Source organism: Anas platyrhynchos, chromosome 4, assembly GCF_047663525.1.
Source record: "Anas platyrhynchos isolate ZD024472 breed Pekin duck chromosome 4, IASCAAS_PekinDuck_T2T, whole genome shotgun sequence".
NCBI lineage: Eukaryota > Metazoa > Chordata > Aves > Anseriformes > Anatidae > Anas > Anas platyrhynchos.
In genome coordinates, this window is record NC_092590.1 from 79113173 (window position 1) to 79130519 (window position 17347).

Sequence of the window (17347 nt, forward strand, 5' to 3'; positions counted from 1 at the left end):
GGGCAGGGCCTGGCCCTCGTTCCTGGGGGGGGCACAAGGTGGGACAGCAGCGCCAGGATGCCATGGGGCAGTGCCATGGGGAGGAACGGGGCAGGGCGAGCTCGGAGCCGGGGTGGGAAGGAGGAGCGCACAGCTTAGGTTGGAGATCACACTGCTTTATTGCGCACGGGACGGAGGTTTCTGGCAATTTCCTTCTCGTTTGGGTTGGAAACGGGAAGTTTTTGGGCAGCAGCAGCTCACAGCGCCGTGCTGGTCGCCTGCTGGCCCCCAGCCTTGGCCTCACGGGGGTAATACTCGGCCAGGATGGGCTCGGGGATGCGCTTCAGCAGCTGCTTGGGGAAGATGCGCAGCAGCTGCCAGCCGATGTCCAGCGACTCGAAGATGCTCCGGTTCTCGTAGGGGCCTGGGGGAGAAGCAGGGAGGGCAGTGCAAGGGGGTGGGCAGCGCCGGGCTCTGCCCCATCCCGTCCTGTGCCATCCCACGCAGCCGTACCCTGGGTGATGAACTGCTTCTCGAACTTCTGCAGGAACTCCAGGTACAGCAAATCGTCAGCCGACAGCGCCTCCTCCCCGACCACCGCCTTCATCGCCTGCACGTCCTTGCCGATGGCGTAGCAGGCGTACTGGGGGGGCAGGGGGTGCCGTCAGGACAGACGGACACCCCCAGCAGCCCCGGCAGGAGCAGCGCAGCTGGAGGCTGCCCGGCTTGGGAAAATGCCACCCTGGGCTTGGCTGCTTGCCCCCGGCTCGTGGCACGCTTGGGGACACCCTAAGCAGGGTCTGCGTGGGCATTTGTGGGCATTTTTCGACCCCACAGCACCAAAACCCAGCAATTTGTGCTCAGTGAGCAGCGTCCTGCTGGCTGTCTCGCTCCTGCAGCAGGGCAAGGCCCCTGCGCCCCGCTGGGACTTTGCGCCCCGGGGACTTCCAGCTTCCCCTGCCAGGCACCTCCGCACCTCCAGGAGAGGCTGGGTGCCAAAACGAAGGGCTCCAGCCCACGATGAGCCAGATCTCAGCCCACAGCCAGGGGAGGAGGGGGCTGCAGCGACAACGGGTGCCGCTGCCCTCCCGCCCAGCCCTTACCAGCTGGTTGGAGACGTCGCCGTGGTCCTTCCTGGTCATGCCCTCCCCGATGGCCGACTTCATCAGACGGGAGAGCGAGGGCAGCACGTTGATGGGGGGGTAGATCTGTGGGGTGACAGGCACGGTCCCACACTGCCAGCCCCCTTGGCCCCCAAAGTTTTCCCCCCCCAAGCCCCGGTGCACCCGGCACGGATCCGGACCCCTCCCCGAAGGCGGCGCCGGGAACAAACCTGGCGGTTGTGGAGCTGCCGGTCCACGTAGATCTGCCCCTCGGTGATGAAGCCCGTCAGGTCGGGGATGGGGTGGGTGATGTCTGGGGAAAGCAGGCGGCGTGAGCACGGCCGCTCCGTGGGCACGGCCACGGCACCGGCCACCAGCCCGGGGCGCATGGAGCTGTGCCACCGGAGGACGCAGCGGGGAACAGGAGCAGGTGCCACAGAACAGGGCAAGCGAGCACTGAGTTTAGATCCGTGGGGGTGTGTGTGCACCCCCAGGGGTGCCTGCGTGCCCCCCATGCACATGAGCACCCCACCCCATGCCCACCCCACCCACGCTCTGGTTGCAGCGTAACACCATGCGCCACCATGCTCTGCCTGGGTTGGCGCAGGGGGAAAAAAAGTTGGCATGGGGAATAAAGAAACCAAAAAAGAAACCAAGAGTTGCTACAAAACGATGTGAAAAAGCTGTGGCAGATCCCCCAAGCTCCCCCAAAACAGCTCGAATAAACCAGCCTGGCATTTCCCAGCCCTGTGGTTTCCCGTGCACCCCGGGGTGACGCTCACCGTCGTTGGGCATGGTGAGGATGGGGATCTGCGTGATGGAGCCGTTCCTGCCCTCCACGCGCCCAGCACGCTCGTAGATGGTGGCCAGGTCGGTGTACATGTAGCCAGGGAAGCCCCGGCGCCCGGGCACCTCCTCCCTGGCTGCCGACACCTGCGGGATGAGGGGGGCTGCGGGCGGTGCTGGAGGGGGCAGCGGGGCGAGCAGAGGGGGTCTGGGGACGTGGGGACGTGGGGATGGGGAGCTGGGAGGGGGCACCGACCTCGCGCAGGGCCTCGGCGTAGGAGCTCATGTCCGTCAGGATGACCAGCACGTGCTTCTCGCACTGGTACGCCAGGAATTCGGCCGTGGTGAGCGCCAGGCGTGGGGTGATGATGCGCTCGATGCTGCGGGGAGAGGGGCTGGGGGTGGCGGGGGGCTGCGGGGGGAAGCACCCGGCGCCTGCAGCACCTCCCGGCAGGAGGAGGAGGAGGAGGAGGAGGAAGAAAACCCCTCGGGGGACTCACGTGGGGTCGTTGGCCAGGTTGAGGAAGAGGCAGACGTTCTCCATGGAGCCGTTCTCCTCGAAGTCCGACTTGAAGAAGCGCGCCGTCTCCATGTTCACCTGCGGGGCGAGCGGCTCAGCGGGGTCCCCCTGCACAATTTGGCTTTGCCGAGGTCCCCTCCCGGTCCTGACTCACCCCCATGGCCGCGAAGACGATGGCGAAGTTGTCCTCGTGGTAATCCATCACGTCCTTGGACTTCTTCACCAGGCCGGCCTGCCGGCAGATCTGCGCAGCGATCTGCAGCGGGACGGGGCGGGCGTGCACCATGGGGCCGTGCCACGGGGGGCCACATCCATACCGGGACCACGGCACGGCCCCACGGCACGCCCAGACCCCCTTGAGGGGCAGGGGGTGCCGCTGGGGCTCAGACAAAGAAGGAGGAAGCATCCCCAAAACGGGCACCCACATCCCCAGCCGCCCACCCCGCGGCCGTCCCCGCTGTCCCCAGGCGCCCCGCAGAGGTTGGGACCCCAGGAGCTGGGGGGGGGGGGACACAGGGAGCTGGCACCCCATCGCCGTGCCACCGTGCCCTTCGTACCGAGCCCCGGCTCGGCCGTGTGAACTCTCCCCTGTCACTCCCGATCCGTCAGGGACGTTTTTCTGTCCCACTGCATCACCGTCTGGCGCTGCGCCCTGCCGCTGCTGCGGGGGGAGCGAGGGGCTGCGCTCCCTGACCCCATCCCTGTCCCTGTCCCTGTCCCTGTCCCTGTCCCCGTCCCTGTCCCCGTCCCTGTCCCCAGCCACCCAAGCCCGGTGGTTTTGGTGCAGCGCCCATCATTCAGAGGGTGCTGGGGGGGCTCTGCAGCCCCCACCCCACACTCGGGGCACCCCACATCGGGGGCACCCCTTATCGGAAAACCCCACGGCTCATCCTATGGAGAATCACAGAATATCCCGAGTTGGAAGGGACCCACGGGGTCCCAAAAATTCAGGCCATGACACAGCTCTACCCAAAAATTCAGACCGTGTGACTGAGCGTGGAGCCCAAACGCTTCCTAAACTCCAAAATCTCTGCCCCCAGTGCGGCTCGTGGCTTAATGGGGTAGCAAAGGGGGCACTGCGGATGGGGAAACTGAGGCACCCCAATGGTGTGCCTGGCACCCACCCTGCACGGCGTGGACGTGGCAGATCCCAGCCCCACACAGAGCCAGGGCAGGGGGCCAGGATCCTAAAACTCCCCCCGCTGCATCCCCGTGCCAGGGGCCCGTGGCCCCGCTCTGCCCCATGGGGCACCCACCTCGTTGTGGGGGAGGCCGGCGGCGGAGAAGATGGGGATCTTCTGCCCCCGGGCGATGCTGTTCATCACGTCGATGGGCGAGATGCCCGTCTGGATCATCTCCTCGGGGTAGATGCGCCCGTGGGGGTTGATGGGCTGGCCTGGAGGAAGAAAGGCCGGTGGGGCACCCCAAATAACACAAAATGTTAATGGAATAATAATTAGAATAATTAATAGAGTATGGAATAACTCATAAGGAGCCCTTTTCGGACCCGTGCGGCCACCCGGTGCCCGCGCCCGTTACCGTTGATGTCCAGAAAGTCCTCGGCCATCACCGGGGGGCCGCTGTCGATGGGCTTGGCGGAGCCGTTGAAGACACGACCTGCAAGGAGAGGGCTGCTGGGGCACGGGGGCAGGAGGGGACGGGGCTGCTGTGCCCCCCCCCGGGCTGTCAGCAGTGCTACCAGGTCCATTTGGGCACTGGGGAGAGAGGCGGCTGAGGCTGAGCTGCACCTTCGTGGAAAAGCAGCACTTTGGGTCCCCGGAGGGTGCCCCCAATCCCAGTCCCTGCTGGGCCATTTGCAGCGTGAAGCCCCAAAACGGCTGCCCCGGGCAGCAGCTCAAGGGGCTGCGATGCTGCTGGGTGTGGAAATGGAACTGGGGAGCACCCAAGGGTGCCACGGGGTGTGGGCCAGGTCCCCGCAGCCCTCCTGATGCCACCCACGCCACCTTCTCCACGGGGTCCCCGGGTTGGGGTGACACCGAGGCACCCCAACGTCCCCAAAACGGCTCCGGGGGGTGCCAGAGGGTTCCCGAACAGCTCCGGCACTGCAGCTCCTGCCCAACCTCCTCATCGAGCGGCTCCGCTGGGGATCGATAGCTCCGAAGCCCCCCACCTGCCGCCCCTATAGGGCCACGGGGGTCGGGGCAGCGTTGCGGGTGTCAGAGCACATAAAGATCACGGCGGGGATGGGAACGGGGGCGAGGGAGCGCCGAGCATGAAAGGTCAGCAGCCTTGGTGCTGGCTGGGCACGCAGGCAGCGGTGGCACGGGGGGGGGCTTTATTTTATTGACTGCTTTTCCCTTTGCTTTGCTTTATTGACCGTTTTCCCTTTGTTTTGCTTTATTGACCATTTCCCTCGCCGACGTCGCCGCCGGTCCCGGTGGCACCAGGGTCAATAAAGCAAAGCACCTGAAGAGCACCGCGGGTGGGACAGATCCTACACAGCCCCCCTCTCCCTGCCCAAACCCTACAGGGGATATGGGGACACCCCGGCTGGGATGGGGACACGGAGCCGTGGCGCTCAGCACCGTGCCCCCTGCCCTTTTTACCGCTGCCCTTTTCGGGTTTTCCCCGCTCCCCACGAGCTGGGAAGGAGATGGCAGGAGACAGCCAGGAGCAGGGAACGGGGCCCAGCACCCAGCACCTTCACCCCGTACAACCTGGGACCAGGCAGGGCTTGGCTGAGCCGGGCTTACCGAGCATGTCCTCAGACACCGGCGTGCGCAGGATGTCCCCGGTGAACTCGCAGGAGGTTTTCTTGGCATCGATGCCCGACGTTCCTTCAAACACCTGCAGGGAACGGGACACACGAGGTGCCCTTAGGGCATCCCTGGGGACGTAGGGGGGGTGGTGACACCCAGCGCTGGCTCTGGGCACCCCCTGGGTCACACCACCCGGCAGCTGCCCCCGAGCCGGCACACGAGGGCACGCACGTCCGTGCGCCTGGGTAAATATTTCCCAACCTGTGAAGCGTCACTGCAATAAATTCCCAAGCTGCTGGCACCAGCTCACGCCCTATAAATTCGTGCTGGAGGCTTGCACCCCGAGCCCTCAGACCCCTGGGTGTCCCTGAAGCACCCCCGGGGGGGACGAGGTGCTCGTTGCAGCAGGGAGCGCAGCAGCCCCACGGCGAGCCCCCATCGCGGCGCTGCCCCTAGCAGGGAAGGGAAACCCACGGCACTTTCATCCGTATAATATTTGACACCGTTTGTATTAATTAACCTCCAGGCTGCTGCTTTAATTAGAGCCGGGGGCCCCCTGGAGCTTTGGGAAAGCCGGGGCACACAGCCGGGTGACGGCGCGGTGCCTGTGGGTGCGTGCCCGCGGCTCTGCCTGCCAAAGCTCCTGCCAATGGAGCCTTTTTTCCTTTTTTCCTCCTTTTTTCCTTCTTTTTTTCCTTTTTGAGGCTGACTCCCTAATAGGATTAAGAGGGTGCTGCAAAGGTCTGGGCAGCATTAGAGGGGCGAAGCTCGGCAGCGAGGTCCCGCACAGGTCGCCCCCACAGCCACCTCGGTTCAGCAACCCGAGGCACGGACTGCGCTGGCCTGGTGATGATGAAGATGATGATGATGATGATGATGATGGTGAACAAGGACTGGGGCCGCCTGGACAGGATGATCCCTTTGCCTACAGAGGGCCCCAATGCTCACGGAGACCCCCCCAGCTCTTGGGAACCCCCAGTCCCAACCAGTTGCCCGTGGGGCGCATCGGGGCAGAGGGCTGGTGGCCATGGGGTGACAGCGGGGGGGTCTGCAGATTTTCTTTTTGGGAATTTGGCCCCCAAACGCTGCCGCTGGGAACCAGCTGGGTGCCAACCCTGTCCCCACACGTGCCACGCCGCGACCCCACGCTCGAGGTGCCAGGAGCTGGAGGGCCAGAAGCACGGCTCCTGCCTGTCCCCGGACACCCGGCCACGGCCACCAGCGCCCTGCGGGCTGGGACGGCCACCACTGGAGGGGGACAGAGCCCCAGGACAGACCCCCAGGACATAGCCCCGGGCCGTGCCCTGCAGCCCCCTGCCCGCTGCACTCACCTGGACGATGGCTTTGGAGCCCACCACCTCCAGCACCTGCCCGCTGCGGCTGGTGCCGTTGGGCAGCGTGAAGTTGACGATCTCGGCATACTGGGCAAACTGGGAGGGGACAAACAGAGGTGGGAGGTCAGGGTGGGATGGTTGGGATCACGGCGCAGCCCCCCACGCCTCCCCACGCACCCCACTGCTGCCCAGAGGCTCAGAAAGGAGGAGGAGGAGGAGGAAGAGCGAGGGGAAGGTGCTGCCTAGAGCGCACCCGGGTGCCCCCAGCTGTGCCGCATGCCCCGTGCCCCCCAGGAGGGGAAGCCAAGCAGTGTCCTGCTCTGGGGACAACATCCGAGGGGGTTCACCCCATGAGAGCCTGCCTGGCTCTGCTTTCTCCTCTCCTCTTCCTCCTCCTCCTCCTCCTCCTCCTCCTCCTCCCCATGGATCCCCAGCTCGCGCTCGGCTGCCGCGAACTTTGGACTTTAATTCTCCTGCAAAAACCCCTGCGCAGAGGACAACAAAGCGAAGGGAACACCCGCCGCAGCCCAGCTCTTTCACGGAGCTTTTTAATTTCCATCCTGCCGCGCCCGGCGTGAAAGGGGCCATAGAAAGGAGCCAACAAAACCCCGCTGCGCCCAGGGGACAGGGGACAGGGGACAGCCCAGGGGACGGGGGTCGCGCCGCCCCATTGCCCACTCCCTGCCCCAAAAGGGGGCTGGCAGCCAGGCCCAGGTGGGGACACGGCCAAGGGGGTCACCCCCTGGCAGAGGGGGCTCCCCCCAACCACTGGGACTCTCTGGCACGGCCACCGAGTGAGCTGGTGGCCAAAGATGTGCTGGGGCCATGTGTCCCCATGGGAGGGGACAGCTGGGGACATCCACCCCCCGGTGGGGCGATGCTGCCCCCCTTCCAGCCCCGTGGCACCGAGGAGGGGGCTCTCACCTTCACGTTGTCCAGCACCACCAGGGGTCCATTGACGCCGCACACCGTCCTGTAGGCTGTGGGACAAGGACACCGTCAGCACCCGGGGACCACGGGGATGCCCCCAGCCCGCTCCCCACATCGCCACCCCCAGCCCGCAGGCACGGCACAGGGGGGTCCCAGGACACAGACACGACCCCACCGTGCCCGGGGTGCCAGGTTCGAATTTGGCTGCTGGACACAGCCCCTAGGAAAGCTCCCTTCCACCCCACAAGTTCCATCTTTGTTGGCATCGAAATATTTAAATAAAAACGTGCAGAAAGAGAGGAAACGGGCAGCCTCAGCCTCCAAACACGCTGCACGTGCAGCCGAGCGAGCGCCGGGGCTGTCGCTGTGCACGCAGCAGGGAATCGAAACAAAACGACATTTAGAACCCAAAATGAGGCAGCGCTGACAGCCTGCCCCGGCACAGCCAGGAGTTTTCGCTCCAGGAGGCGGAAAGCTCGTGTGCCAGTCGATATTTTCCAGGTTTGCGTGGCAGCGAGTCGCCGAGGTTGGGGAGCGGGCAAAATGAAACCTGGGGGGGAAAATGAGCAAGGAAACGAGGCGCAGGAGGCACAGCTCCTCGGGGCAGGATGGGGACCGTGCCCCCCATGGCACGGTGACAGCCCCGCGCCCCGAGGTGCCCCCGCTCCCCAGCACCTTGGGGACCTGCAACGGGGGGACCCTGGGGCAAGCCCGAGTCCCCAGCCCCATTTGGGGACGCGGACCCCTCCAAGCACCCAGCTCCGAGCCCTTTTTGGGCCAGGCTCCAGGTGGGACCCCCGCAGGACGTGCCACCCAAAGGGTCCTCTGCCACCCAAGCCCCTGCCACAAGGTGTGGGGCACAGCTTGCCCCAAAAAATCCCCCAGGGTGGGCAGTGGGAGATGGATCCCAGCAAATATGGGACAGGCTCTGGGGGGCACTGGAGGTGCCAGAACCTTGTGGGGTCAGGGTGTCCCTCCAGGAGGACCCGGGGTACAACCAGCAGGAGGTGGCTCGGGATGAGGCGGGGGTCCCAGGGGACCTCTCCAAGTGACCCAAAGGCGGGGAGCACCCATGGGGCTGAGCGCAGGGACCCCAGGGGGGTTCACACGGGTTCACAAACCCCACGTGCAGGTGCTGGGGAACTGCTCCAACCCTAAAGCTGCTCCTTGATCATTTCCCCGATGTGTCAAACGCCAGAACGCCTGCCACGGCGGGGCCTGGCTTTGCTGACCCCGCAGGGCCCTTTCAGCCCCCCTGCCCTCTCCTCTCGCACCGGGCTCTCTCATTTCCTCATGATCCTAATAGGATTGGAGAGGCCGGGCCAGCTGGCGAGCTCGCGGCCCCCTCCCTCCAGCTGCGGGGATAGGTGGTCTGTAGGGGACGGGGACCCTCGCCACGGCGTCCCCACGGTGTCCCCACAACCAGGGCTGCCCAGGGACGGTGTCCCCACAGCTCGTGCGTGGGCAGGATCCGTCCCCAGAGCTGAGCGGGGCACGGGGAGCTGCCCCCATCCCTCTTGGACCCCTCCCCATGCGCCCACCCTCGCGCCCCGGTGTTAATCCCCGCCACTTTTGCAATTAGCCGGCTCCTCGTTACCCAATTACGCCCCGCTCCTGCCCCCGCCAGCCCCGCAGCCCATTCAGCAGCCTGGGGGACTGGAAAAAAAAAGGGGGGGGACGGGACCCAGCCGCCAATTTTCCTGCTTTTGTCCCTTTTATTCCCAAAGTGACCATTCTGCCTTTTATTTCCCCTTGACAAATATCCGCCCCGGCTTCCCTTCTCCTCGGGAGGTTTTTGTTGGGCTCTTTTCTTCTCTCCCCGCCACCGGAGCCACCCACGTGGGGCACCCCACGGGCTTGGCCCCCTCCCCACCCCACGGGGGTCTGCGGGCACCCTGTTGCTTGCCAGCCCCTCCGGGACCTCCTCGCCCACCGAGGGCACCGGAGCCGCCGGCTGCACCGCTCGGCACCCCCCGACCCCCCGAGCTCCTCGTCTGTTCCCCTCCTTCCCACGACCCCAAATATCCCCGTGCCCTCCAGATGCAGGCAGGAGGCTGGGGGGGGGGGTGTTCCCGAGGGATATGGGGTTGATGGAGACCCCCCAGCCCCACAGCATCACTCTCAGCATCACGGCACCACGGATGCGGGCAGGGACCTCCGGGGCCACCCGGTCACCTGGAGCCCATGGGGAACCCCGGGGGGAGCCTCCCTGGGGGGCTTCTGCGGTACCCAGGAGGAAATTGGGGGGCTGAGCCCCCCCAGAGGTGGGTGGGCAGGAGGATGGACGGACAGACAGACCCCATTGTGGGTCTGGAGGGGGGCGCAGGGGGGCTTTGTGCGCACACGTGGCTGCTCCTCACCGGGTCCGCTGAAAAACCCAGGGCGAAACTCTCCCAGGGGGTTCGGGGGGGGTTTTTTGGGGGGGCTCACCCTGCCTGGCCCTGTTGGGGCCAATATTATGGAAACTTTAACCAGAAACGAGGGATTCTAATGCCAAATTCTTCATCTCCTGCAACGCGAGGAGCGAATCGCAGAAGGAACGCGCCCAAGGGGCACCGCGCGGTGACCCCCCCCCAAAATTCGGGGACACCCCCGGCTGGGGCACCTGCCCTCTGCACACCCCCCCAGGGGACGGGGGCAGCTCCCACCTGGAGCTCTCAGAGCATATCGCGACATATCGCGACGGCACTGGCGGGGCGGTGTCGTGACGGGGTTAGGGGCGAGCGAGGAGAAAGGGAAAGCGCCGAGAGCAGGGGGAGGAGGGAGGTGGGCGCAGGGGGTTGGGGGGGAGAAGCCCCCCGCCACCGGAAAGCACTAATTTGGAAAGCACTAATTCGGATAATTAGGACGTTGAGCCGTTATGAAAAACCCAGCCCCGGAGCGGCGGGGTGGGTGGGCTGGGAATGGGGGGGGTCAGAGGGGGGGGGCCCCAACCTGAGGGCGGAGAGGGATTGGGGAAGGGGAGCCTGGCAAGCTGGCAGCCCCCTCCCCAAATTCGCAGCTGCTGTCGGATGCCATCGCCGTTGGCCCCCCCCACTCACGCACTATTAACTCCAGCGGCGGAGGGCAGGGATGGGGGGGCGAGGGGTGAGGGGGGGGCAGGCTGACAAAGGGCCCCCCCCTCGCTAATTGGTGCCGCTCGGCCCCCCTGCCCTCCCTCCGGCCCTCTGCCCCTGCCCCGGTGGGGACAGCTTAGGGCTCTGCTGCAAAGAGCAGCGCTGCCCGGCCCTCCTCAGCATCAGCCTCATCTTCATCCTCATCATCCTCACCCTCATCCTCATCTTCATCTTCATCCTCATCCTCATCACCCTCATCCTCATCATCCTCATCCTCTTCCTCATCCTCATCTTCATCCTCATCTTCACCCTCATCCTCATCCTCATCATCCTCATCCTCTTCCTCATCCTTGTCCTCATCCTCATCATCCTCACCCTCATCGTCCTCATCCTCACCCTCACCTTCATCCTCATCATCACCCATATTATCCTTATCCTCATTGTCCTCACCCTCATCTTCACCCTCATCCTCATCCTCACCCTCATCATCCTCATCACTCTCACCCTCATCATCATCACCTTCATCATCCTCACCCTCATCATCCTTGCCCTCATCCTCACCCTCGCCCTCATCATCCTCACCCTCATCCTCACCCTCATCTTCATCATCCTCACCCTCACCCTCATCCTCCTCACCCTGCTCCACGGGGCCCTGGGCACGGGGCAGAGCCTGGCACAGACGCCCCTGTGCCACGGGCTCACCGGAGGCTGGGTTTGGGTCAATTTGGGCGACAAACCTGGTGCATGGCTGCCACAACCAGCCCCAGGGTGGCCGGGTCGGTGCCCAGGACTCGTGCGAGGCTCAGCGCTGCCCAAGGGGGTCCCACATCCAAATTTCACACCCGAATTTTATCCAAAACGCTCGGCGAGGCCACTCTGGGGCACGGCGCAGACCCCAGGACGGGGGGCACGGATCCGAGCTGCTGCCTCGAGGGCGACTTTGGGCACCAAGCCCTGGCCCTGAGGGCGATTTTGGGCACCAAGCCCTTGCCCCGAGGGCGACTTTGGGCACCTCGTGCACCCTGAGGGCGACTTTGGGCACCTCGTGCGCCCCGAGGGCCACTTTGGGCACCTTGTGCGCCCCAAGGGCCACTTTTGGGCACCAAGCCCTTGCCCCGAGGGCCACTTTGGGCACCTCGTGCGCCCTGAGAGCCACTTTGGGCACCTTGTGCGCCCCGAGGGCGACTTTGGGCACCAAGCCCTGGCCCCGAGGGTGACTTTGGGCACCTCGTGCGCCCCAAGGGCGATTTTGGGCATCAAGCCCTTGCCCCAAGGGCGACTTTGGGCACCTTGTGCGCCCCGAGGGTGACTTTGGGCACCAAGCCCTGGCCCCGAGGGCGACTTTGGGCACCTCGTGCGCCCCGAGGGCGACTTTGGGCACCTCGTGTGCCCCGAGGGCCACTTTGGGCACCTCGTGCGCCCCGAGGGTGACTTTGGGCACCAAGCCCTGGCCCCGAGGGCCACTTTGGGCACCAAGCCTTGGCCCCAAGGGTGACTTTGGGCACCTTGTGCGCCCCAAGGGTGACTTTGGGCACCTCGTGCACCCCGAGGGCGACTTTGGGCACCTCGTGCGCCCCGAGGGCCACTTTGGGCACCAAGCCCTGGCCCCAAGGGTGACTTTGGGCACCTTGTGCGCCCCGAGGGCGACTTTGGGCACCTCGTGCACCCCAAGGGCCACTTTGGGCACCAAGCCCTGGCCCTGAGGGTGACTTTGGGCACCTCGTGCGCCCCGAGGGCCACTTTGGGCACCTCGTGCGCCCTGAGGGCCACTTTGGGCACCTGGTGCGCCCCGAGGGCCACTTTGGGCACCTTGTGCGCCCCGAGGGTGACTTTGGGCACCAAGCCCTGGCCCCGAGGGCCACTTTGGGCACCTCGTGCGCCCCGAGGGTGACTTTGGGCACCTCATGCGCCCCAAGGGTGACTTTGGGCACCTCATGTGCCCCAAGGGCCGCTTTGGGCACCTTGTGCACCCCGAGGGCGACTTTGGGCACCTTGTGCGCCCCGAGCCGAGCCCCGTGGGCTCCTCAAACTTTTCCGACAGTCCCTAAGTGACCGCTCTCCCCCTCGCACCCTGCCCATTGTGCGATGTGTCACTTTGTGCAGCGCTGTCAAACGGCGCGGGGCTGCCCAAGCCCCGCGAAGCCCCCGTGAAAAGCCCGGCGGGGGGCCAGGCACTATGCCACTAATTAGGGCCGCCGGGGCCGAGGGTTCCCATACACACCTGCACGGTCATGTGAGGGAGGGCGAAGAATGGCAGCGGCAGCCAAGCGTGAAGCAAACAACCAGCACGGAGAAAGGGAGGAAAAAAAAGAAGTGGGGAAAAGAAAAAAAAGAAATGGGGAAAAAAAAATAAATGGGGAAAAAGAAAAAAGAAAGAAATGGGAAAAAATGGGGAAAAAAAAAAGATATGGGGAAAAAATGGGGGAAAAAAAAGAAATGAGAAAAAGAAAAAAAAAAGAAATGGGAAAAAAAAAGAAATGGGAAAACAAATAAATGGGGAAAAAAAAGAAATGGGAAAAAAAAAGAAATGGGGAAAAAAAAGAAATGGGAAAAAGAAAAAAAAAGAAATGGGAAAAAAAAAAGAAATGGGAAAAAAAAAAAGAAATGGGGGAAAAAAGAAACGGGGGAAAGAAAAAAAAAGAAATGTGAAAAAATGGGGGAAAAAATAAATGGGGAAAAGAATGGGGAAAAAAAAGAAATGGGAAAAAAAATGGGGAAAAAAAAGAAATGGGAAAAAGAAAAAAAATAAATGGGAAAAAGGAAAAAAAAATAAATGGGAAAAAAATGGGGAAAAAAATAAATGGGAAAAAAAAAAGAAATGAGAAAAAGAAGCTGGGCTTGCTGTCACATCTCTATCAGGCAAAACAAGGCTGGGGGTGGCAGCAGGGGGGGGCTGCAGGACCCCGTTCTGGGGGGGCAGAGCAGGCACCAGCTGGGCCAGGCGTCCGCGAGGGATTTTGGGGCCGAGACTGGCCCAGCACAGAGGAGGGATGGGGATGGGATGGGATGGGATGGGGATGGGATGGGGATGGGATGGGGATGGGGATGGGGATGGGGATGGGGATGGGATGGGGATGGGGATGGGATGGGGATGGGGATGGGGATGGGGATGGGATGGGGATGGGGATGGGGATGGGGATGGGGATGGGATGGGGATGGGGATGGGGATGGGGATGGGGATGGGGATGGGGATGGGATGGGGATGGGGATGGGATGGGGATGGGGATGGGGATGGGGATGGGATGGGGATGGGGATGGGATGGGGATGGGATGGGGATGGGGATGGGATGGGGATGGGGATGGGGATGGGATGGGGATGGGGATGGGATGGGGATGGGGATGGGGATGGGGATGGGATGGGGATGGGGATGGGGATGGGGATGGGGATGGGGATATGGGATGGGGATGGGGATGGGGATATGGGATGGGGATGGGGATGGGGATGGGGATGGGATGGGATGGGGATGGGGATGGGGATGGGGATGGGATGGGATGGGGATGGGGATGGGGATGGGGATGGGATGGGATGGGATGGGGATGGGATGGGGATGGGGATGGGGATGGGGATGGGGATGGGGATGGGATGGGGATGGGGATGGGATGGGGATGGGATGGGGATGGGATGGGGATGGGGATGGGGATGGGGATGGGGATGGGATGGGGATGGGGATGGGATGGGGATATGGGATGGGGATGGGGATGGGGATGGGGATATGGGATGGGGATGGGATGGGGATGGGATGGGGATGGGGATATGGGATGGGGATGGGGATGGGGATGGGGATGGGGATGGGATGGGGATGGGGATGGGGATGGGGATGGGGATGGGGATGGGATGGGGATGGGGATGGGGATGGGGATGGGATGGGGATGGGGATGGGGATGGGATGGGATGGGGATGGGGATGGGATGGGATGGGGATGGGGATGGGGATGGGGATGGGGATGGGATGGGATGGGGATGGGATGGGGATGGGATGGGATGGGGATGGGGATGGGATGGGATGGGGATGGGGATGGGGATGGGGATGGGGATGGGATGGGATGGGGATGGGATGGGGATGGGATGGGGATGGGGATGGGGATGGGATGGGGATGGGATGGGATGGGGATGGGGATATGGGATATGGGATATGGGATGGGATGGAGCAGGGCACGGGGATGCTGCCCTGGGGTGGGGGGCAGGCATCCAGCCCACCCTGGTTCCGTTCAGTGCCGTGCTGCCGAGGCGCAGGGGGGGTGCCCAGGGGGTCTCTCTCCCCATCACCAGCACCCCCCCCCGGTGCTCAGGGAAAGCCCGGCCCCATGGAGCTGCAGCGGTGCCCTCACCGAGCACCAGGTCCCCTCCCGGGCAGCAGCTGGTGCCCCCCCCTGCTCCGAGCAGAGCCCCCCCCGAGCTCCTTGCTTCTCCCCCCAGCTCTCCTGCGTGACCCCAAGGCTGGGGGGGGGACGAGGACTGGTGCTCGGGGCAGCCTGCACCCCCCTGGCTGCATCCCATGGCACAGAGCCCCCAGCCCCAGCTCTGCGCCCCCCCCCCCGGCACCAAGCAAGGGGACAGGGACAGCGTGCCTCGCACGCAGGGGACCCTGATAAAAGCCCCCCAAACCCTTCCAAAATGCCCCTCTCAGGTGCGCCCTACAGGGACAGCACCAGCCTCCCACCCTACTCCCACCCTCCCCTTTCCAACCACCCCCATGCTGGGGGTCCCAAGGGGTCCCCCAGCTCCGGGACCCCCCCTCTCCAAATCCTCCACCTCCCCGCAGCAGGCACGAGGCTCACCATGCGCATGCAAGGCCGGGCACATTCCCTGACCCCAAAACCAACGCAGCCCCCCCAGGACAACGCGTCCTCGATCCTACAAGCACCACCAGCACCCCGTGCTCCTCACACATCACGGGGGGGGCTCTTTGTGGGGGCACTGCTTGAGCTTGGCACGGGGGCTGCCGGCCAGCAAACCGTCACCCATGGGTGCGCAACGCGAGCCAGTGCCTGCAGGTTCAGTTTGGGGCTCTCCGGGGGGGGGCAGGAGCTGCCTGCAGCGGGTTGAGGCGCAGCCCCAGCCCCTCGCTGCCCCCCCCCTGCCCCTCCTGAGGCCGAAGGCTGCCCTCGCCCAGCGCCAACCGGGGAGAAGCCGCCCGCAGCCGGGTCCTGGTGGTGCTGCTCCTGCCCTGTGTTGACAGCAAACAGCGGGTGGCACGCAACCATGGGACTCCACCAGCCTCCAGTGCCCTTGACGCCTCCGACCCCATTGAACCCAGGCAGGTGGGGGGGCGCAGAGATGACCCCAGCTGCCCCCGGACCCCCGGAGATGTGTGGGGTCCCCCTGCCCGGCTCATGCATGGTGAACCCAGGGACCCCCCAGCAGCACCCAGAAGTTTTGGGGCTTTGGGGCACCCAGAAGGTTTGGAGCAGTGACACGGGGGGGCCACGTTGTCCTGGGGGGGGGGGCGCAGAGCCATCCCCATTACGGTGGGCTCCATCACCCGGAGGACCCCCGCGCCCCCCAGCACGGCTGAACCTGACCTTGGTGGGGACCCCCCTGCGCCCCCCTCGCAGGGGAGGTGGCCGTGACCCCAGCCCCCGCGGGCACCCCGCAGGGTGGCGGAGCCCCCCCAGCCCCCCCCAGCCCCCAGCCCCCGCAGCCCCCCGAGCCCTGCCCCTCACTCACTCAGCCGGGGGCTGCTGTTGAAGTCGCGGGTGACGGCGAGGGCGTGCTCCCGGGCTGCTGCCTGCACCTGCAGCGCCATGGACCGGCACTGGCACCCTTGGCACGGTTTGGCACGGCTCGGCACGGCTCGGTACCGCTTGGCACGGCTTGGCACGGCTTGGTACCGCCGTTTGGCACGGCTCAGCACGGCTTGGTACCGTTTGGCACGGCTCGGTACCGTTTGGCACGGCTCGGTACCTCTTGGCACGGCTTGGCACGGCTTGGCACGGCTCGGTACCGTTTGGCACGGCTCGGTACCGCTTGGCACGGCTTGGCACGGCTTGGCACGGCTTGGCACGGCTCGGCACGGCTCAGCACGGTACCGTTTGGCACGGCTGGGCTCGGCTCGGCACGGCTGCCCCGCCTGCAGCGGCTCTGCCCTGTGTTGGCTGTAAACAGAGGGGAGGTAGGGGCGGGGAGTGGGGTGGGGAAAGGTAAGGGCAGTGGGGCAAGGGCAAGGGCAGGGGAAGGGGTAGGGGTAGGGGTTTGGGGTTAGGGGTAGGAACAGGGGTAGGGGTTTGGGGTAGGGCTAGGGGTAAGGGTTAGGGGTAGGGGTTTGGGGTAGGGGTAGGGATAGGGGTAGGGGTTAGGGGGTAGGGGTAAGGGTTAGGGGTAGGGGTAGGGGTAGGGGTAGGGGGTAGGGGTTATGGGTAGGGGTAGGGGGTAGAGGTAGGGGTTAGGGGTAGGGGGTAGGGGTAGGGGTTAGGGGTAGGGGGTAGGGGTAGGGGTTTGGGATAGGGGTAGGGGGTAGGGGTGGGGATAGGGGTAAGGGGTAGGGGTTAGGGGAAGGGGTTAGGGGGTAGGGGTAAGGGTTAGGGGTAGGGGGCAGGGGGTAGGGGTAAGGGGTTAGGGGTTAGGGGTAGGGGCTGGGGATAGGAGTAGGGGTTAGGGGTAGGGGTTAGGGGTAGGGGAAGGGGTTAGGGGTTGGGGTAGGGGTAAGGGTTGGAGATAGGGGTAGGGGTAGGGGTTAGGGGGTAGGGGGTAGGGGTAGGGGATAGGGTTTAGGGGTAGGGGCAGGGGGTAGGGGCAGGGGGTAGGGGTAGGTGTTAGGGTTAGGAGTAGGGGGTAGGGGTTAGGGGTAGGGGGGGTAAGGGAGGGATTTGGGTCGGGGGAGGCTTGGGGTAAAGGCAGAATTAGGGTTTGGAGTGCAGGTCGGGTGGATTCGGAGCATTAGGGTCATGGGGAGGGCTGAGGATATTGGGGTCTGGTGGGG

At 64.7% G+C, this 17347-nt stretch overlaps 1 protein-coding gene across 2 annotated transcripts; it reads right to left on the reverse strand.

Annotated features, from left to right (window-relative positions):
- Nucleotides 1–139: 139 nt before the first annotated feature.
- On the reverse strand, nucleotides 140–16513 carry ATP6V1B1 (ATPase H+ transporting V1 subunit B1). 2 transcript variants are annotated; one of them, XM_038172122.2, is made up of 14 exons: nucleotides 16096–16513; nucleotides 7367–7422; nucleotides 6440–6538; nucleotides 5103–5196; nucleotides 3928–4005; nucleotides 3645–3784; nucleotides 2543–2644; nucleotides 2369–2466; nucleotides 2125–2248; nucleotides 1865–2015; nucleotides 1313–1395; nucleotides 1083–1187; nucleotides 493–622; nucleotides 140–403 (listed from the first exon to the last, which is right to left on the reverse strand). In XM_038172122.2, the coding sequence occupies exons 1-14, from the start codon at nucleotides 16172–16174 to the stop codon at nucleotides 237–239; spliced, it is 1506 nt and encodes a 501-aa protein (XP_038028050.1). In that variant the 5' UTR covers nucleotides 16175–16513; the 3' UTR covers nucleotides 140–236. The 2 variants fall into 2 exon arrangements, with proteins under 2 accessions (XP_038028050.1, XP_071894042.1); XM_072037941.1 differs by lacking the exons at nucleotides 7367–7422; nucleotides 16096–16513 and adding an exon at nucleotides 6620–6864.
- Between the last annotated feature and the right edge of the window lie 834 nt (nucleotides 16514–17347).

What these genes read in the sequence shown, in the direction of transcription:
- ATP6V1B1 (XM_072037941.1), bottom strand. Translation starts at nt 6,775, where the DNA reads ATGTTGTCCCCAGAGCAGGACACTGCTTGGCTTCCCCTCCTGGGGGGC. An exon ending in GGACTTTCTGGACATCAACG is followed by an intron (nt 3,785 to 3,927) that starts GTAACGGGCGCG and finishes TTCTTCCTCCAG; the next exon opens with GCCAGCCCATCAACCCCCAC. An exon ending in ACGCCGAGGCCCTGCGCGAG is followed by an intron (nt 2,016 to 2,124) that starts GTCGGTGCCCCC and finishes CTCATCCCGCAG; the next exon opens with GTGTCGGCAGCCAGGGAGGA.